The 19,566-nt window shown below is 39.1% G+C and overlaps 1 protein-coding gene across 5 annotated transcripts in view; it reads right to left on the bottom strand.

Moving 5' to 3' along the window:
* Positions 1 to 1,993: 1,993 nt before the first annotated feature.
* HMGN3 (high mobility group nucleosomal binding domain 3) overlaps positions 1,994 to 19,566 on the bottom strand; it is a 33,751-nt gene continuing 16,178 nt past the window's right edge. Inside the window, exons 2-7 of one of the 5 annotated variants that reach the window (XM_045844271.1) lie at positions 13,169 to 13,219; positions 6,859 to 6,888; positions 4,116 to 4,166; positions 2,995 to 3,108; positions 2,777 to 2,876; positions 1,994 to 2,469 (exon numbers count right to left, since the gene is read on the bottom strand). In XM_045844271.1, coding sequence (XP_045700227.1) covers positions 2,456 to 2,469; positions 2,777 to 2,876; positions 2,995 to 3,108; positions 4,116 to 4,166; positions 6,859 to 6,888; positions 13,169 to 13,219 — 360 coding nt within the window. In that variant the 3' untranslated portion in view covers positions 1,994 to 2,455. Of the gene's footprint in view, positions 2,470 to 2,494; positions 2,877 to 2,994; positions 3,109 to 4,115; positions 4,167 to 6,858; positions 6,889 to 13,168; positions 13,220 to 19,566 lie in introns of those variants that run through there. The other 4 variants (XM_045844273.1, XM_045844272.1, XM_045844274.1 and 1 more) reach the window with 4 other exon arrangements.

The raw sequence follows: 19,566 nt of genomic DNA on the forward strand, positions 1-19,566 counted from the left end.
TTATTGGTTGAGTAAATTCTAAATAGGCTGTATATTTCCTTTTAAAAATTATGTGTATGTTTGTGCATATATACACACATATTCATAGTCATAGGGAAAATAGTGTGCAATGATTATCTCTGGGACTCAGGAGTGAGGGGAAGGAGAACTTTGAGTTTTTCCTTTATATATTATCGTAGTGTTTGATATTTTTTAAAAATCACCTATAGCACCTTTATAATTTTTTTATCCTCACCCAAGGACATTTTTTCATTGCTTTCAGAGGGAGAGGGAGAGAGAAAGGGAGAGAAACATGGATGTGAAAGAGAAACATTAACTGGTTGCCTCCTGTACGCACTTGGACTGGGGATCATATGCCCAGACTGGGTATCAAACTCACAACCTAGGCATGTGCCCTGACCAGGAATTGAACCACAGCACTTCAGTTACAGGATGATGCTCCAATTAACTGAGCAACATTAGCAAAGGCACCTCCATAATTTTTAAAAAAGTAAATCTAGAGAGTTTATATTCTACTTCTGAATTGGAAGCTAGCCAGCAGTGTACTTCAACTCTGTACTAAAAAGTGTTGAAGACAATTTTATAAAGTGTTCACAGGATACCAGCTATTTTTTCTTTGGGGTAAAAGTGGTTTTCAGCATATCTAACATTCATGAATTAAGGTACACTTCTGAATCAGAAGCTAAGGAAACTTTTAATGAGATTATTCTGTATAAAACGGTTGTTACCTGCAGATTAATGACAGACTAGGGACAGTGACACAAAATATAAAAATGATGGAGGGACCCCGTTTTGGTTGATAATCACAAAAGAAAAGCATCTAAGGCCCTGAGGAACAACAGCCTTTTTACAAGTGTCCCTAAGCAGCACAGGAACTATTCACCATCTTAAAAATTCAAGTCTTCATCTAAGAGGAATCCTGAGAATTCAGCTTTCCTAGGTACTCATGCAGTTACCAAACTTCTCAGGAATGTAAATGAGCAAAAAAAAAAATTACATTCATAAGATAGTTCCTCTGTTCCTAGCATGGCTATATCCTTCCAGAAGCAGAAGGACATTGCTATGGTCTAAATGTCTCTCCAATGTTCACGTGGAAATCTTACCATCCAAACATGGTAGTATTAAAAGTGAGGCTTTTGGGAGGTGCCTAAGTCACGAGGGTGGAACTTGCATGAATGGAGTCAGTGACCATATAAAAGAGGTCCCAGAGAGCTCCCTAGCTCCTTCTGCAATCTGAGGACACAATAGGAAGTCTGCGACCTGGAAGAGGACCCTCACCTGGCTGAATGGCACCCTGATCTCAGACTTGCAGCCTCCAGAACTATGAGAAAGAAATTTCTGTTGTTTATAAGTTACCCAGTCTGTGGCATTTTGTTACAGCAGCTTGAACAGACTAAGATAGACACTGTGTATAGAATTAAAAAGATCAGGCTCAAGCTCTGTTTTTTCTTCTTCTTGTGGGCCTGAAGCAAGTCACATATTCTTCATATCCCCATTTCTTAGTCTAGGAAGGACCTCTAATAACACCTATGCCAACTGCTTTCTTAGGCTGATTCAAGGCTGAAATGTGGTCATGTTGGGTAAAATTTTCAAAGCTATTAAGTCCTCAACAAATGTGAACGTGTTTTAGTACAAATCTGACTCAGTATTATTTTGAAAGTGGGAAATTTTCAAGGTTTATGGTTTTTCACTAGTTCTGGTTTAGCAGAACACTGTTTATAAAGACTTCAAAAAAAAGAGGTTTTTATTGTTTTATATGTGGTAATCCTTGTGGGCCACTTCTGGTATGACGTGTATTAGGTGTAATTCTCCACTGGCACTCACAGATGACTTTATTAATAACATTTTTAAATGCCAGAAAATTAAGAAACAATTGTATTTGACTTATCAGAGATACCATCATGGCACACACTGCTGAAATTCTTTACATCTTCTGCAACAATAAAATAAAATGCTGTCTAAATTGAGTAAAAACACTACTAGGAGGCAGGTATTCTGCAGGCAAGAAAACCTTTTATTTTAAACCACAAATAGTCAGCAGGTGGCCACAACTATCCATGTTTCATTAAAATCACATAAACCTAGGTACAAAAGCACCACTGATTATTGCTCTAGAAAATTGCATGAAAAATTCAAATATGCACAGTAAAAACTCCACAGTATGCACAGGACTAAAATTTTAAAGCAAATGCATGGAATGCTGAATCAATTTTACACACAGCTTCCAATAGTAAATTTATTTTACTTGAGGATGATGGAAATTTCCAAAAAGATTTGATTATGAGAAGGTAAAATGTCCATTCTTATATAGTTTTGTATGCCAACTAGTAGAGTTCTAAAAAATTAGCATTTACAAAATACTTGGTAAAAATAGCTTTTAAAAGTTGTCCCAAGAGGTACATAAAATCAACCCCAATTTGTCATGACAATTCACTCTCCCTCGTTATCTAAAGATTCAGTTTTCTGTGCCTGTGAAAAAGAAAGGAAAAAAAGATATGGTTACTATTAAAACTATTATAAGCCAAATAAAAATTCACCCCACCAACACACACACTTTAAAACACCTGTTTTTTAGCAGCTCTACCGGAAAACCTATTTCAACTCTGGGTGGAAAACAGACAAGGCAGGTTACACAAACACTTGGCTATATTTACTGCTTTCTGCTTTTCAAACAGCCACAGAAGCTTTTGCTGCAAGCTCCCACTGTTCATAATAAACACCACCACAACACTATCTGATTCTAGTCACTGCAAACATGCAGAATTTTCTACTGTACCCTTAACTCTCACTGTTTCAATCTGCCCTTTTACTGACAGTGTGCTGGGTGGGGTACCTCTGGAGGTTGAGACACTAACAGTTGAACGAGAGATGTAGATCTGCAATAACATTACAGGCAATGAAAAGAGACATTAAGAACATGCTATCAGCAGCTGAAGGATCCAACAATTTCTTAAGACACTGATTCAATCAGTGGGAGGTATTTATGCAAAGTACCTCTTCAACTTTAGTTTCACCATTTTCAGATGGTGCAATACCTTCCTTTCCAGCTTCCTGCTTCTCCTCCTTCTTCACTTTAGCACCTTTGTTAATCTTTGTTCCAGGTTCTTTCTAACAGAGGATCAGAGCACAGAGTATGTTAGACGTGGTGTGATGTTAGCTAAGATCAGTCAGCCTCTGTCTAAACACAAGCCAGAACCAACATGGTGGATTGTAGGAGGAACCTAATTTTGCTGGGGATCAGCTGAGTTCTACTCAGTCTCTGAAATGTAACAGGCTGTTTAGAGAGTGCACTGGACCTTCCCTTCTGGGAAAACACGATGATTCCCCTCAGGTATGTGTTTGGTGAGCCTCCTCTCTCAGTGAATTGAGAAGTGGAGAGAACAGCAGCTGTTGGTGAAGGATGAGGCAGAAGCCGGGGAGAAGAACCCAGCAAGTGAGACACTTCGCGTGGGGACATGGGCTTGAGCAGTCGACTAGAAAGCTGAGAGACAAATTGAAAATGAAGACCCAGATTGTAATTTTAAGACCACACTACAGAGGTGAGAGCTGTATCAGAATCACCTACTCACATAATTGCAAACAATTCACAAGGGAATTGTGAGGTTATACGAGAAAAGCAATCAGAACAGGGTCTGGCATAGTAAAAAGGTCATATAAGTTTTTGCTGATACTAATTATTTGTTAGTATTATTATGTGATTATTATTAGTTATCGGACAGGCCTACTAAAACCAGTGACATGAAGTCAGAAGTCCCTTCCCCAAGTTCTCAAGCTGCTGGCAACAGTGTTGCCCACGGCTTACCCCTTCTGAGCACTGTGTGAACAGCATGTTCCTGAGGAAGCTACCACCCCCCCACCCTGCGACATGAGGCTTCTCAGAGCAACATGCTCTGACTCTCTTCATTTTATTGACCAAATGGAAAACACATCCCTGGTAAAGCATAAAGCTGTGCTTCATGCCTTTTGAGAAAGCCTGTAGCAGGGGTAACAGCCTTCTAGACAGTACATTTAGCCTAAATCATTAAATGTGATCTTTCCTTGGATGACTTTTGGATATGATATTGTAATTTATTCATTGTTTAAAAAGACAAAGTGGGGATGGGAGCATCTCTTACCTTAGCAGATGTTTTTCTTGGTTTAGGTTCTGGTTTCGGTGGAGCAGGTTTCTGTAACAATAAAATAAATTACACAAATACTGACAAAGACAACCCTCAGTACCGAAAAGAACACAAAAAGGTTACAAAGACAACAGTTCACCTTGACTATGATTTTGTTCATTTAAAAGTATTTTGTTCTATGTTCAGCATCCTATAACAGCATACAGATCTCTGCACTTCATAACTATTTTCATCCTTGGTTCTCAAGTGAACGGCAGGTGAGATTTAAAAGCCGACTCATTATATTCCCAGGTCCAGAATAGCTCTCCGGGAACAGGTTTAGGCTTCTATCTCTGATGCCTCTGCATTTCCTTTTATCACAGCGCGGCAGCAAGAGGGATGACTCAGGCTCTCGGCCAAATGACTCAATGAATTCAGTCACACTAGCCTTCCCAACAGTGGAGAAATCACAGCACAATCACAGGCAAAGCCCATCCAGTAATGAAGACTGCTGCCTGTGAAGCACTTCAAAATAATTTCCAAATCCTTCCACCTCTGATGTTGCTTTCCAGTTCTGGAGCCAACTGTCTTCCTACTTTCATCATCTCCAATGTCAGCTCAAGGTGAGAAGAATCTCTTGCCCACCCTGATGCTGGGCTCATTTTGCCCTTAGAGCTCTCTATTAAGAACATGATTATAATGACAAAACTTTCACTATCAGCCCCCAAAAGTTTAAGATTTTTCACAGAATTTGTAGCCAAAGTGTCCACTAGAAAACTATTTTTTCTATTGCCTTGTATGGTTCTCCTGCCTATTCCTGTGAGCAGTGCCCACCTTCCCTGTGGCCACAGTGCCCTCCACACAGGGCTGTGGCCCTGGCCCACTTTCCAGGGCACTGAGCACCGAGCACAGGTGGGACATTGGGACACTGGGAAGGATGGTTTTCCATGCTATAGTAGGGCAAACATTTCTGTCACAGAGCTAGGAAAAAATAAGTGTACATCTCTCCTGACACTAGGGGAGAATGGTTTTTAAATAGAAAACACTGGCCAGGTTCTCCCCTGTGGAGAAAAATACATGTTTTTCCCCAAAGCCTCTAGGTGTTTCAGGTTATATGGAATCTGGCCCTTTTCATCAGGGGCATAAAGTAACATTGTTGCCAGTTCAATACCTGAAGACTGGCTGTTAGACATGACCTTTCAAACAGAAAAAGAAAACTGAGCTTGAAAAGCAAGGAATGCTTCTATTAACCTTGCCACTCTAGACCTGCAGTCTGCTCCCCAATTACAACAGCTTGCATGGCTACAAAGTTTTCAGGATTTTCAAAGTTTTATTTTGAGCTTTGATATAGTGTATTAACATATGCTTATTTTCTCAGTTTACAGCAAATAATTTCCTTTTATATTATTACTGTAAGACAGCTCTTTCCCCTCCGACTCTGTATTCAAGTGTTCTGATGGCACAGGAGATGATGGTTTCACAGCCTGTGATCCCAGCGGCCTTTGAGGAGGCTCTGAGTCAGCACCACAGGCAATGATCTCAGGGGAAGGTGCTTATGTTGCTAGAAAAGGCTTTACTGGTGCTCAGGAAAAGCCTTGTTTTAAAATTTGAGGAGTTTTTGACTTATAAGGTCCATCCCCATAATGGGCTAGAGATCCATGGAACACAGTAAAACCTATAGTTAAGCCTAAAAGGAGTTAAAACTAACTTCTGAACCCTGGTGAAAGTTATTATTAGAGCACACCATCTCTGAGAGCTTTGGGGAGAATCTGGATTTACTGTGCACACACACCAGTGCACCTCCCTGCCCTTAATCTTCCTGGTGACTCTGATATCACCTCCTTAGGTTGGGACTCACGGGAAACACTGGCTCACTCAACTTAAACTCAGTTATACTTTTAACTTGTGGCTGGTCCTAAAATTCATTTCTGCTTTGATTCCATGATGTATGCCAGGCCTGGGTATTGGCTGATGATGAAATCCATGCTTCCCCAAAGGCCAAAGGAGCTTGCAGCTCCTGTGCTATCTAGAATAGGGCTATAAGTTGTCAGCCAAGAGGTCCATGCCTTTCCCGTTACATCTCAGTGGGCAGTGTGGGCTGCTGGCATTTTTACCCAAAGCCTCCACCAGACAGCCAGGCTGACCTGTGTTGGCAGAATGGAGACTGGATATCACTCAGCAGGGCAGCAGGAAGGAGCACGACAGCCAGCCAGGAGCACATGTGGTCACAAGAGCGGGAGCACGCTCATCACCAAGACATGGCACACCTGCCCATCTCTACTTTCATGATCTAATCCTCATCTCTTGCCTGGGCCTGGCCCACCGAGGGAGACTCCAAGTGGCAAAGTGGAATCATTTTTTTTTTTCCAAAAATTTTCTAGTTCTGAAATGAGGCTAAAGCATATGGAGTCAGAGAACTTTCAGAAGATTCTGATGTATGAGTTGTAGGCAGAGAATCAGAATTCTTGTCCACCTTAATACATCACAGGTAGAATGGGAAGGCTACGAGTATGCTTAATGTACTTCTCTGCTTTATAGTCTTGGTAATGGGGATGGCCACTGGTTTTCACTGATACATCTGATCAAGGGGACTGCTTGGGCAACAATGGTCGCATTTGCTACATTTTGTGACCACGTGATGTCCCAAAAACAAACAAAAAAACCTCAAGGGAAACACTAATCTTCCTTCGGCTGCTTCTCTCTGGACAGAGGGAACATGTACTCACAGAAACTAACACCAAAGGGGTTCTAAAGTACTCACCGCTGACAATCTGGCAGACCGTCTTGGGGGCTAAAAAGAATATGGAAAAATAAATATTTTGGGGTGATTATATACAACCAAGTTGATTTTTAAAAGTTCTTTCTTAATATATTATATTTGTTGAGAGAATGTAATGTATGTCTCCCAACACCCTCTCCAGGTGAGTACAGTGAAACACCCCAAGTAACCCTGGGCACCTAACGTGTAAGAATAAGTTCTTCCGAAGAGGTGCAGGCACCCTATTCAAAGAAGTGGCCTCTCCCAGTTAAGGGTGTGGTGACCAGGGAAAGAAAAGGAAGATGAATTCAGGCTTCAAACCATAATCTCTACTTTTGTGATAAAACTGACAGTGGGAACACTGAAGTGCTACTTAAGAACTAGTTTCCAGTCTGACTTTTGTTCCTTACAGTTGGAACTAAAGCTTATAGTTAATTCAAGAAAGTTGCAAAATTGTGTAGAAACCAAAAGAGCAGGAGTTCCCTGCCTTGTTAGAAAAGGGAATGACTAAAATCTTGGGCAGTTAATGAGAAACATTTCCTTTTACCTGTTACAAAATAAACACGTTTACTTCTCCAGTAAATAAATGCATATGTTAAAAAGTTTAAATAGAGTAAAAAGTTCACTAATCATTTCTTGTAATTTGGTAGTTTGGAGAATTTAGAGAGAAACTGTGTTGAGATTGAGGTTTTCCAGGAAATCTTTTCTTCTTCAGAGATGGTGCAAGTTAGCAAATGAGATGGCAAAGAAAATTTAAAATAACAGAACTCTTCTAGGCATTTCAGAAATAAGCACACAGAATTGGTATTCTACTTACCACCAGCAAAAGATGGCTCCCCGGTGGACTTCACATTCTAAGTGTACAGTTACCTTTCTTTAAAAGTGTTCCAGAAGTAAATACTCCATACTTTTTGTCTGTTTTATTTGCTGCTCTAACTCCAGAGGAATAGTATGCCATCAAACACATTGTAGATACTCAACACCATTTGTTCAAAAAATGAACTCAAACTTTTCCCTTATTTTTGCTGCTTTATCCATACTTTGCCTCATTACAATAGCTTAAATATTTCAAATAATTTTGTTAAGGGGTCAACCTAAATGGTCAGTAACAGCCCATGCCATGAGTGCAAGGAATCATGAAGTTCTTAAAGCGGTGCTTGGGTCGGTTTAGGTCAGCCGGTCAGGCCAAAAAGAAAGAAATATTTCTTGCCATCTCCAGATCTAAGAAATTTCTTGCTGAAAATAGCCACAGGAAGCTAACCTCGTCTTTCTTTAAACTACAGAAGGAAATGAAGGGCTAGAGCCTTCGTGAATAATTTTAACCCTGGGTTCTCAGGGAAAGACCAGAGCTGGACGTAAGGCCAGCTAGCAGCATGTGCTGAGACGAGGAGCCTGCAGGTTGAGCGGTGGCTGTGATATATTCACTGCAGAGGGAAAGAGGTACCGCTAGGCACACAATGCAGAGGAGTGCCTGCATCAGACGCTCCACAGGGAATGCCACGTCTGTCAGGATTATCATGAAGATGCACCACAAGTCACTGGGAGCCAGAACCCAAATTCACTGATGCCTTTCTCAGGATGGTTAGTTTCAGGAATTGGTTATCGCTGAAAGGCAACATTATCAAGTTAAACAGGGCAGCAGGTAGGTGACTTGTGCTTCTTCATCACAGAGTCAGAGACAGGAGGAGCAATGAGTACCCAACAATTTCCAAATAGAGCTCAGCTTTGACGCTTCTGTGCAGCCTCAAGAACTACCCACACCGCCTCACAAGTAAAGTGCAGGCAGCGTGAGTGTGCTCAGAAAGAGACTCTTTGAGAGGAAAAGTGGCAGACTCTATGCCAAAGAGGCGTTGAACAGACCTTATCTGAGTCCCTCTCCAGTTGGTGTCACTTTCATGAACCATGTTGGCCTCACCTCATAGTTCCCCTCATCCGTCTCATGGCGGTGCCCCTCAATTCCTGTAGTTCCAATGCTGACTAGGGCCCCACAATAAATGTGGAGCTGAACAGAGTGGGTAAGCACCAGAAATGTACAGCGAGTGCAAACCTGGGAGAGGTGCTAAGGTCACTACCTCATTTTAGTACACTTGGCAGATGACTGTGTTTCCACCAACAGCAAGGCAACACCCTCCACCAGCAAAAAAGATTATGACTTGCTGAAGACTCCAGGGATAGTTAGCATATTTTAGCAATAAAGTCTTTTTCAATTCAGTTATATACATTGCTTTTTAGACATAATGCTATTGCACACTTAATACAGTACAGCATAGAGTTAATATAACTTTCATATGCACTGGTAAACAAAACAATTCAGGTGACTTTATTGTGATATTTGTGTTATTGTGGTGGTATAGAACCAAAACCTCAATATCTCCAAGGTATGCCTATAACTCGGGTACTCTTCATTTTGGGCCTGAAAAGGGGACAAATATATTAACCATTATTCATGACTGCCTCCCTATCCACCAACTAGCTGCCCTGAAAAACACTGAAGTGAGGCCAAATCATGTTAGAAATTCCTCAACACATGTTCTTGCTCCTTTCCTCCCAATGGGAACAGCCAAACATAGGAAAGGCAGGGTGATGTCAGAGGGCCCTTAGAGATTTCAAAAGAGACATTCCAACCAAAGTGCTGCTCTGTGGGGCCCGAAAGCTGTTGTGATGCAAGGAACTCACCACCATTTTATAATTCGGGCCCAGTTCACAAGTTGCTAAATCAAAAGACTAGGAAATTAATGTAAAAGCAAAATTTGCTTCTAAATTGTCTAAAGCAACAAAGCTCCAAAAAGCACATCTTCTACTTTAAAAATCATTTTATGACTTTCTGCCTACCATTTACCAGCTCTTCTTCTTTCTATGCTACAAAGAAAAAAAAAGAGTTTTTCTTAAATTTTCCTTTCTAGTAACCTTCAGAAGAGATTTTCTTTTTCAGTGCAAACGGTGGAAGCTGAGATGAATCTTTCACTAGTTCTCAGGACTGGGTACCCATGCAAGTGTGTGCACCTTCCTGGAGAGCTTCATAAGATTTCAGAGCCCTAGAGTCTGTAAATGATTGGACTATATTTATTAGATATAATATAGACTAGGCTCCTATTTTTTTCTTCCACCAGAGTTTGCAGTATTCACTTGAGACTCAGGCTGTTGGGCAGGACCACTATGAAAATAAATATAGTCAAAACTTCTCTCGATTTCTTGAATGTAAATCCTCAGGAAAAGTGGCCAAAAGAATGGTTCTCAGGGAAAGAAGGAAGGTGTTTAGAATGTCAGGTCACCAAGAAAGTTACAGAAACAATGTGAGGATCTGTCACTGTGGTAGGTAGGTGCTGGGCACAATGGAATTATTCATGAAGCATTTACTGATTAGCTGGGTTGGAGAAAATTCTGGTGAAAGCTACTCTGAGAAACATGGAATCTTTTATGTTCTGGAGGCAAAAACACAATGGCATGGAAGTCTAATCTTGCTATGATAAAGTTCACTGGGATAGAGATAGCTAGATTGAAGTAGAGTGACTGGACTTTGCTGAATACTGCTTGAAACGTATGGGTCATTCCACTGGAATTTGGAAGTATGCTTATTTTTATGCTATTTCTTAGTGCTCCTGATCCTGACCATGTACTTACTTCCAAACACAACCCAAAATTCAAGCCTCTTTTAATTCCTAAACAGAAATGAGGAACTAAATAGAAATGACTTTCTTTGCAAAGCTGGGAGGTAGGGAAAGATGTAAATTAGAGCCTTGGCAGAGAAAAAGCACTGGATAATCAGGTTTTTATGATTACCACAAAATGGGCAAGCAGACAGAGGACTCTGAATTAGGACATTCAGTTATCTTTCCTGGTTCTGCAATTTATAAGGCGTGACAAGGGGGAAAATCATGTATGTCTCTGAGGATGCTGTTTGCATTAGTGGAAATGAAGATAATAACATCTGTCTACTTTCAAACACAGTACTTCTCTGACATTCACTATTCCTTTCCCCTGTTTTATTTTTCTTCATAGAAAATATGTGATTATTTTATTTCTCTCTCTCTCCCCTGCTAAAATGGAAGCACCATGAAGGCAGGGATTTTTGCTTGTGCTCACTATGGACTCTAGCAGAGCCTAGAACAGTGCTTGGTGCATTGTAGTTGCTTCATATGTTTCTATCAAGGAATGAATCTGCTTTGCCGTCATTTTAGGGTTATTGTAAGGGTCAGAAAAAATAACACACGTGAAAGGGCTTTGTAAACTGCTGAGTGTAGTGACTGTAATATATTGTTTTGGTCATTTTTTCCCAAATACTAAACTCTGTACCACACCCTTCAAATATCACAGCAGGGACAGAGGCATTTCAGATTCTTTGTGACATCTTCACTGTAGTCAAGGCTGTGCACCATCGATGGCAAAACTAGGAAATTCAACTGATTCAGTGGGGGTAGAAGTCAATCAAAACAATGTCTGACAGTTCTTACCCTAAACCACCAGCTAACCAACTGACCTTTTCACTTTTCAAATAATTATGTTGATGTCCTGAAGGAATATCGTGAGTTTTAATTTTGGGTTTAAATGACAGGTAGAGTCTTATCTAGAAAAGATTTTTGTTAGCAATAACATAATCCATATAATAATATAAAGTAAAATATTAAAAATAATAAAAAAAAATACAGGCATGCCTTTCAGAACACCTCAATAAAGGGAATATAGTAATAAAGTGAGTCACACAAATTTTTCGGTTTCCCAGTGCATATTAAAAGTTGTGTTTACACTATACTGCAGTCTATTAATAGCATTATGCCTATAAAAACAAAGTACATACCTTAATAAAAAATACTTTATTGCTAAAAAATGCTAATCATGATCTGAGCCTTCTGCAGTTGCCACAAACCTTCAATTTGTAAAAAGTGCAAGACCTGCAAAGCACAATAAAGTGAATCACAATAAAATGAGGTATGCCTGTAATATAGATCATAAAGATTCTGGGGCTAAAACAATATGTGTGATACAGCTGTATTCTTTTACATATATTATAAACAGCCTCATTGCTTTTAGTCAAGAAAGACTGGAATGACTGTTCTCACTATCCAAGATCTATTGTGTGTGATGGTTTCGAGGTTTTCTGACTGACAGATCAATTTCAATGGCAGTCCCTAAGGAGACACGCAAATGCATTTCGTGCCCAAATCTATAAAAACATTAAGGTTTGTTACATTTAGCCAACTGTTCTAAATTGTATTTTTCTTTATTCAAGAAATTCAAACATTTGTCACTTTTTGGTTGGTTCTAGCATTTGTATAGTAACTTGATTTTGATCCACAAACTTTACCTCCCAAATGGTTAGACACTGAATGCCAGTGAAATGGATGGTGGAGCCTTGGTCATAGGCAGTTTTGTTTTGCTTATAAATTATTTCTTTATAGATTCTATTAAAGGTTTTCCATTAGGCAGAATGAATTTCTTTGTACAAATCCTATGTAGGAATTTTACTATCATGATAAACCCCTCCGAATTATTATCCACAATACAAATCACTCAATTAAAGAATCTGTAAATAGAGATTGTTTTTATCTCTCTTTAGACCCATTTTAATTTGTAAGTTCAACAGTAAGAGCTGCAGTTTTTCAATACACTGTACACTGCAAAAGTGAATGGCTGTCACCATAGTTACCATCTCACTTGCTACTTTTTTCATCCATCTCTCTTTAGAAGATTATGATATTACCACAGAGGGTCAAATGTAAGAATCTCTTCCAAGTATCTAGTTTTTTGGAGGTCTATGTATTTTAATACAGAGCTTCTTTGAATTATTGCCTGATTAATTATCCTAATCCCTAAGAATTTTTCTGATTTAAAAAACCCAACTTTAATATTTTGACATCTTGAGTATCTTCCATAGCTTTTGACTTTAGAGATGACTCCTCTTAGGCAAATATTCAGAGCCTAAAAAGTATATTAATTCACTTGCAGGAGAGAGAATTCATTAAATCAACAGCCTTGCATTTTCTTGCTGTGAAAGGCAGACTGTTCTCCATGATGAATTTACCTATTATCTCAATTTTTGCCCTGAAGGAATCTCAGTATCTGCTTTAACAGACAGCAGGACTGACAGGTAGAAACACAAACAACACAGTAAGCAGAAAATGCCTTACCTATGAACCTGACTGAAACAGACCTAGGTCAACAGAGACCACCACACAGTGGTGGACACTGTTATTTCTAGCTTGTGTACTCTCAACAGCCTTATATAAAAACAGTACTCATTCAGATGCAGATAATCATAACAATATTAAAAATTTCAACTGAATAATCAAATACAGGATGTCAAAGATACACTTACCTCCTGTTTAGTTACTTTGGATCCATCCTTGCCCTCTGTATTCTCTGGAGACTAGAAAAAAAAATTTCAGTGAATTGTATTTATACTGGAAAACACATTTGGGGGGATTTTTTTAAAAAAAAGATATTTAAATTCTCTGGACCACATAAACCAACAAATATTTTGTGGGGGAAAAAGTAAGTTTGTAAGAGGGTATGTTTTATACATGCACACACACACTGCAGTTATGAGCAGAACTGTTCTCCTTTTAAACCAGGAGTGGTGCCAGAACTGCTCAGTCCCTGTGGTCAATGCACATTCACCCTGAGTGGTTTCCGTTCTTTGGTGATTCCATGTGGTTGAAAGAACAGGAACCCAACAGTCAGTGTCAGGGATCCACCCGCATGTTCCAGTCGCTTTGATGCTCTGAGGTAAGAGGGCAAAATGGTGGAAAAGCCCAGGCAATTGCAAAAGCATATTTTCATCCTATGGCTGCCTGGCTTTGATTTCAGCCCATTTCTTGGTATGACCTGACTTGATATTTATTGTTATTTTCCCATTATCAACTTCAGCACCTCTACCACACTCCCAGCCTCACAGGCCAGCCAAGCGCCCTGCCAGCCCAGCTGATTTGTTCCCAGATTGTAAACCAGCCCCTGAGCAGCACCTACCCACTCTCCTGACAGCTCAAACCTGCCTCTTTTACAGGCTTGCATACAATGGGGAAAATATACTTAGATTTACATGACATACCAATTACCCCAATATATTTTTATTGGCTAAAGTAAGATTAAAACAATTAAACTAATTAGAAAATTGAGCTATTTAACACAAGATATGAATAGAATTCCCATAAGGAAAAAATACAATTAGCAAACCAATGTTGGGCACAATGTTTGCTTAGCAAAATAAAACATCTGTGTGGTAATGCCTTATTTGATAAAATGAGAAAATAATGTAAGACCATAAAACCCACTGTTTGGTGCGGCAGGTGACACTGTAAATCAACATTAATATTTTTAAACAAGAACCTGGCAATATGAAAAAGACATATAGGACTAATCATATAATGATGCAGCAATTCCAATTTTAGAACCAGAACTCAAAGGAAGACTCTGTAAAAATACAGTTTTATTTGTACTGTTTCTAATGTGAAATAACTAGAAATGACTTACTGGAAATATTTAAGTAAACTATGTAACTATTAGTGCAATGAGATTAAAAATAGGCTATGTGACTACATAGAAGTACACATAAAATAACATTAAAATAAGAAATATGATAAAAATAATATATAAAACACAGGTCAGAGTATATAAAGTCTTTGAGAAAGACAGAAGCTTTTCTTCAAGTTGAAGGACACAGCAAACCTTCTCTTCATCCTCGGGTTTCCTGTTACACAGTTCACCCCTCTCTAGAACTTCCCAGATCCATGGAGTTCTCTTCTGCTTCCCAAATCAACTCTTTCCCCTCCTCCTTGGAACCTTCTCTCTCATGAGGGGGAACAGAGCTTCTCTTTTCTGTTCTCCACTCTCTGGCATCGGGTTGTCTGGTTCACAGGTCTAGCGCTCACTCAGCTGAATTAGAGAGGGCGAAATCTTGAAAAGTGTGACCATATGAAGACAACACCTAGATGGGCCGTTTGCCTGTGCTCACTTTTTCACTACAAACTCGACCCTTCTGGCCACAAACCAGACCCTCCATTGTCATGGAGTGCTGGGTGTCTTTCCTACCTGCCAGGCCATAGTAGATTTACCTGGAGCACCCTCTACCTGTTACCAACAGGCATTTAAAGAAGCAGCACATAGCTGTTGCTGATGTTTAATGACATAAAAAAATAAAAAATGATTTAATGACATTATTTTCAATATTCTTCCATGCAGTGGATTAATGACAGCAGTATGACTGAGAGATTACTCTCTAGACATGGGCCTAATGTTTGACTTGGATGCAACTTATTGAAAAAGAGAAACTTGAAAAGATACCACATAAAAAATCAGGTATAACTGAAAATATTGATGTTTGCAGATGAATGAACATAGGCTAGAGATGTAAAGAACTGCAACTCTAGGCAAAGCTGGTTTCTCTGGTAATCTCTCCACAAGGGCTTTCTGTTAACAAGTATGTAACAAGTTAACAGTCAGAAACAGCCCAACTAATCTTTCCCTGGGATCAGTGCGGTACTGTGGCACCACTGCAGGCCAGGACATGGGCTTACATCTTGGGTTTCTACCTAGGAGCTGTGTGATCTAAGGCAGCACCTTGATCACCATGGCTGTCTCTTCACCTGTGAATGACAGATGATAATGACATGTAATTCAAAGGGGCATGTGATCAAGCGAGATGCTGGGGACAACATTTCATAGAATGCAAATTATTATATAGATGTTACACAACAAAAGATATAAGCTCTTAATGAGTCTCCTGAATTATCAAATATAAAATTACACTCAACAGAGCCTTGGACTTGAGCACATCCCCTTACATCCAGAGTCCCTGCAACCCTGTCACCTATTTTTGTGGCACAGGTTAACAGGTACACTATCCAGAAAGGCCAACCATTTCAGGCTATCTTATCTCACAGCCTGTCTAACACTAACCTTTAGCCATGAGGCTGGAGATAGCAAGGAGGGCCAAAGGATTGTGAAGAATAAAAACAAGAAAAGGGGGAAACAGAGCTCGAGGGTGTACATGGTTGATCTCAGATGTATTTCAATATTCCAGCAGGCTGATAGGAATGATGAGGTGACTAAGATAAAGGGACAGGGACTTCCAAGGCAGAGGGGTTCTTACCCCATTCCCCATGACAGGGAGGGTTTATAATCTAGTCTGAACCCAGAATGGTCAGGATGGCAGAGAACCAGGGTCAAACGGAAAGGTCTCCTTCACATATCTAAGGCTCCTTCAGCACCCAGGTGGCATGGGTCCTGAGTTGAGAGTCAGCACAAGATGGGGGACATATATGGTGGCCAGAAGAAAGGCACAACAGGGATTCTGGGAGTCTAAAGCACTTCGGAAAGCCGATCTGAGGGCAAGTCAGCAGGCAGGTGGACCCCTGAACACCTGGTGACCCGATGAGGACAGAGGTCAGCCAAGAAGGCCTGAACCTGAGCAAAAATCAATAGGCAGTTGAAACTTTTTTATTACAAAATTTTGAAGATAAAAGTAGAATCACTGAAATAAGAAAAACTTGAAACATAAACACTAGACCAAGGACAGTAAAAGAAATAATGTATTGTCACTGACTGCTGAGAAATTAGCCCAGAATGCAACAAGGAGAAATAAAGAAACAAATAATATGAAAGGGAGGTTAGGAGATGTTGGGTACTGCTTTGTGTGGTATCAGAGACTGTACCTTAGCACAAGCAAGGCCTTGAAAGAGTCTCAACTGGAACACCGGAAATGCAGGAGGTAGGCATGACCCAATACTAGCCCCGAGGGTTCCTGTGGGAGATCAGGCCTAAGGAATGCATTATACCCCTTGAGGCTCTGCTTTGTATAGCCCTGTTGCTATAAACCAAATGTTTAAATTCAAAGCCTATGGGAGTGAACTCGTAATCTCAGAACTACAGTTTAACAACCCTTGGGGTCAGCATATCTAACAGACTCTGAATTGAGGCAGATCTCTGTGTTTCCTCAATTGTTATCTATTGATAATATCTGTTTTCTGTAACTATGGCCTTTAGACATTGACTGATGAGCTTTGCATGCATACTGTGTACCCATACATGCTGCTGAGCAATAAAAGTCATGCTGGAGAAGGGCTTGGGGCATTCTCCACTAGAAGGAATCACCACCTACTTTCCAGCAGGAACAAGAGATTGTGCCTGCGATGACTTATTTCTCATCCATGGCCAGGAGAGCTCCACAGGACAGGGCATCCCACCACGAGACATGGTGGTTAATTGAGGAGTTCCACATATACCTAATAGTTATTTTGGAAGCAGAGATTAGAGGTACTAGGAGAAGGCAACGACATAAGTAAAGCTAAGACTATCTCAAAATTGAAGTCATGAGTGTCCAGATGGAAAGCTTATACCAAGAAGCATACTGGAAACCATATTGGAAATACTATAATAAAACTATACCATGGTTCCCTGGCCATGTGGTTCAGTTGGTTGGAGCATCACCTGGTACACCACATAGGTTGCAGGTTTGATCTCCAATAGTGGTACGTAATGGAGACAACCGATTGAGGTTTCTCACATCGATATTTATGTCTCTCTTTCTCTCCACACCCCCTCACTAAAATCAATAAACATATCTTCTGGTGAGGATTAAAAAACAAATAAACTGCAGAATGCCAAGGAAAATGGGAAAAATCTTAAAAGTTATCAGAGTTAAAAGATGGATTATCTACAAAAAAATTACTTCTCACCAGCAACTACAAAAGTAAGAAAATAATGGAGTAATGTTCAAGGAGCTGAGTAAGACTATCAAACTAGAATTCTATACTCAGCCAAGAATCATGGCAGAATGCTATAAAGACCAACAGAGCTTTTCCTTCAATAAGGTCCTGTTACTAAAGGATCAAATTCAGCCATTAAAAACATGAATCAAGATGGAAGGAAAGTATATAAGAAGAAATATATAAAATATGTTGGTAAATCTAATAAACCTGTAGGTAATAATACCTATTTTATGTGTTTAAATTTTAAAAAGTTTCAACAGAAATCCCATATCACTGCAGAAATATAACATGTAATTCTAGATTTTCTAACAGCTACATTAAAAAGTAAAAAGAAATAGGTGAGGTTATTTTAATAATATTTTATTGAGTTGAATATATCTAAAATTTTATCACTTCAACATGTAATCAATATACAAATTATTGAGCTATTATACAAACTGTTTTGCACTATATCTTCAAATTCTGACATGCATTATACACTTCAGCACATCTCCATTCACGTGCTAAGTCTTCACTGAGAATACCTGATCTGTATTCAGAGTTCACAAAGTTTATAGTGGTTTTATATATCCAGGTTATTTCAAATATATTTAAGATTTTCCAATTACTCCAATTACTGAATGCAATACCAGTTTTTAAATTTAAATGGATTAAAACTACAGTTTCAAAAATTCAGCTAGTCCTTTTTATGTAGTTAATAGCCTCATGAAACTTTTCACTACCTTATTAGACAGCACACTTCTCGACAAACCACTACAAAACACGAGAAGAGAATAGATCAGAATAAGTTAAAGGTCCTGGTTTTGTTCTGAAAGACAATACAGACACAGAAAAATTTTACACTTTGTTAAAATAAAATTTAGGAGATAGTCATTAAAATTTTTAAGACAGAAAATAGGATCTGTAAATTTACAAGTCAGGCAGAACAAAAGGAAGTAAATTTTACAAATAAAAGGCAAGGGGAAAAAAGAACAAAGCAGGGGAAACCACATGATATATAGAAACCACAAATTAAGTCATTAGAAAAAGCCCAGATACATTAAGCATCACAATACACCTAAACAGATTTACACTCATTCATTATAATGTCAAGTAACAGAAGGAAGAAAACAAGAACACATGTATGATTCCACTTTCACAAACTTTAAAACATGAACGAATCAATATTATGGATTTATATATGACATATATATCATAAATTCATAACATCCTGGACTGGTAAGGATACAAGCCAAATTCATAATGGCTGTCTCCAGGGAGGGTGACAAGAGAAAGGAACCAAGGGTGTGTTTCGAACTTGAACTTTATCTGTAATGTTTTTTTTATTTATTAAAAATATCTGAAAAAATACTATAAACATATTCAAACTTATAAATTCTGAGCAGTGAGTAAATAGGAAAGTTATATTATTTCTTGGATTTTTCTGTTTTTAATTTTTTTCCCAACAAAATATTACCAATATTGGGGGGTGGAGCTGGAAGCAAAGCCCAGGTTAACAGTGCCTGCTGAGAAATTAGCCCAGAATGCAAAAAGGAGAAATAAAGAAATGAATAACATGAAAGAAAGGTTAGGAGACATGGTGGTTAATTGAGAAGTTCCACATATACCTAATAGTTATTTTGGAAGCAAATTCAATGACTAGGTTTACTCATAGCATTTTCTGTGTTTCTTAAATGGCTTATACATCTGGTTCATATGCTGCCTCTTCATTTTCTGTTCAAGACATATAATTCATAATCACTTCATTTGTACTTATATGAAAGAACTGGAGTAGGGCAAGACTGCAAGCCAAGAGCACTGTAAACACTGGCTCAGTGAGGGAGGAGGGAGGGTGAAGGAGTATGGAATCCTCAGCAGCTGACTGACTGTACTAGGCCCTTTCTTTACACAAAGATGTCTGGGTCCTGCATCTGAGGACACTAGAGTGTAATGAAGGGGCACAACTGTATTTTCCTTAAGGCTACAACAGGACCAGCAATTCTTATCAGGAAACTAAGAAAAGAAATTT

Source organism: Phyllostomus hastatus, unplaced genomic scaffold (assembly GCF_019186645.2).
Source record: "Phyllostomus hastatus isolate PE091 unplaced genomic scaffold, TTU_PhHast_1.1 phas_contig_40, whole genome shotgun sequence".
Lineage (NCBI taxonomy): Eukaryota > Metazoa > Chordata > Mammalia > Chiroptera > Phyllostomidae > Phyllostomus > Phyllostomus hastatus.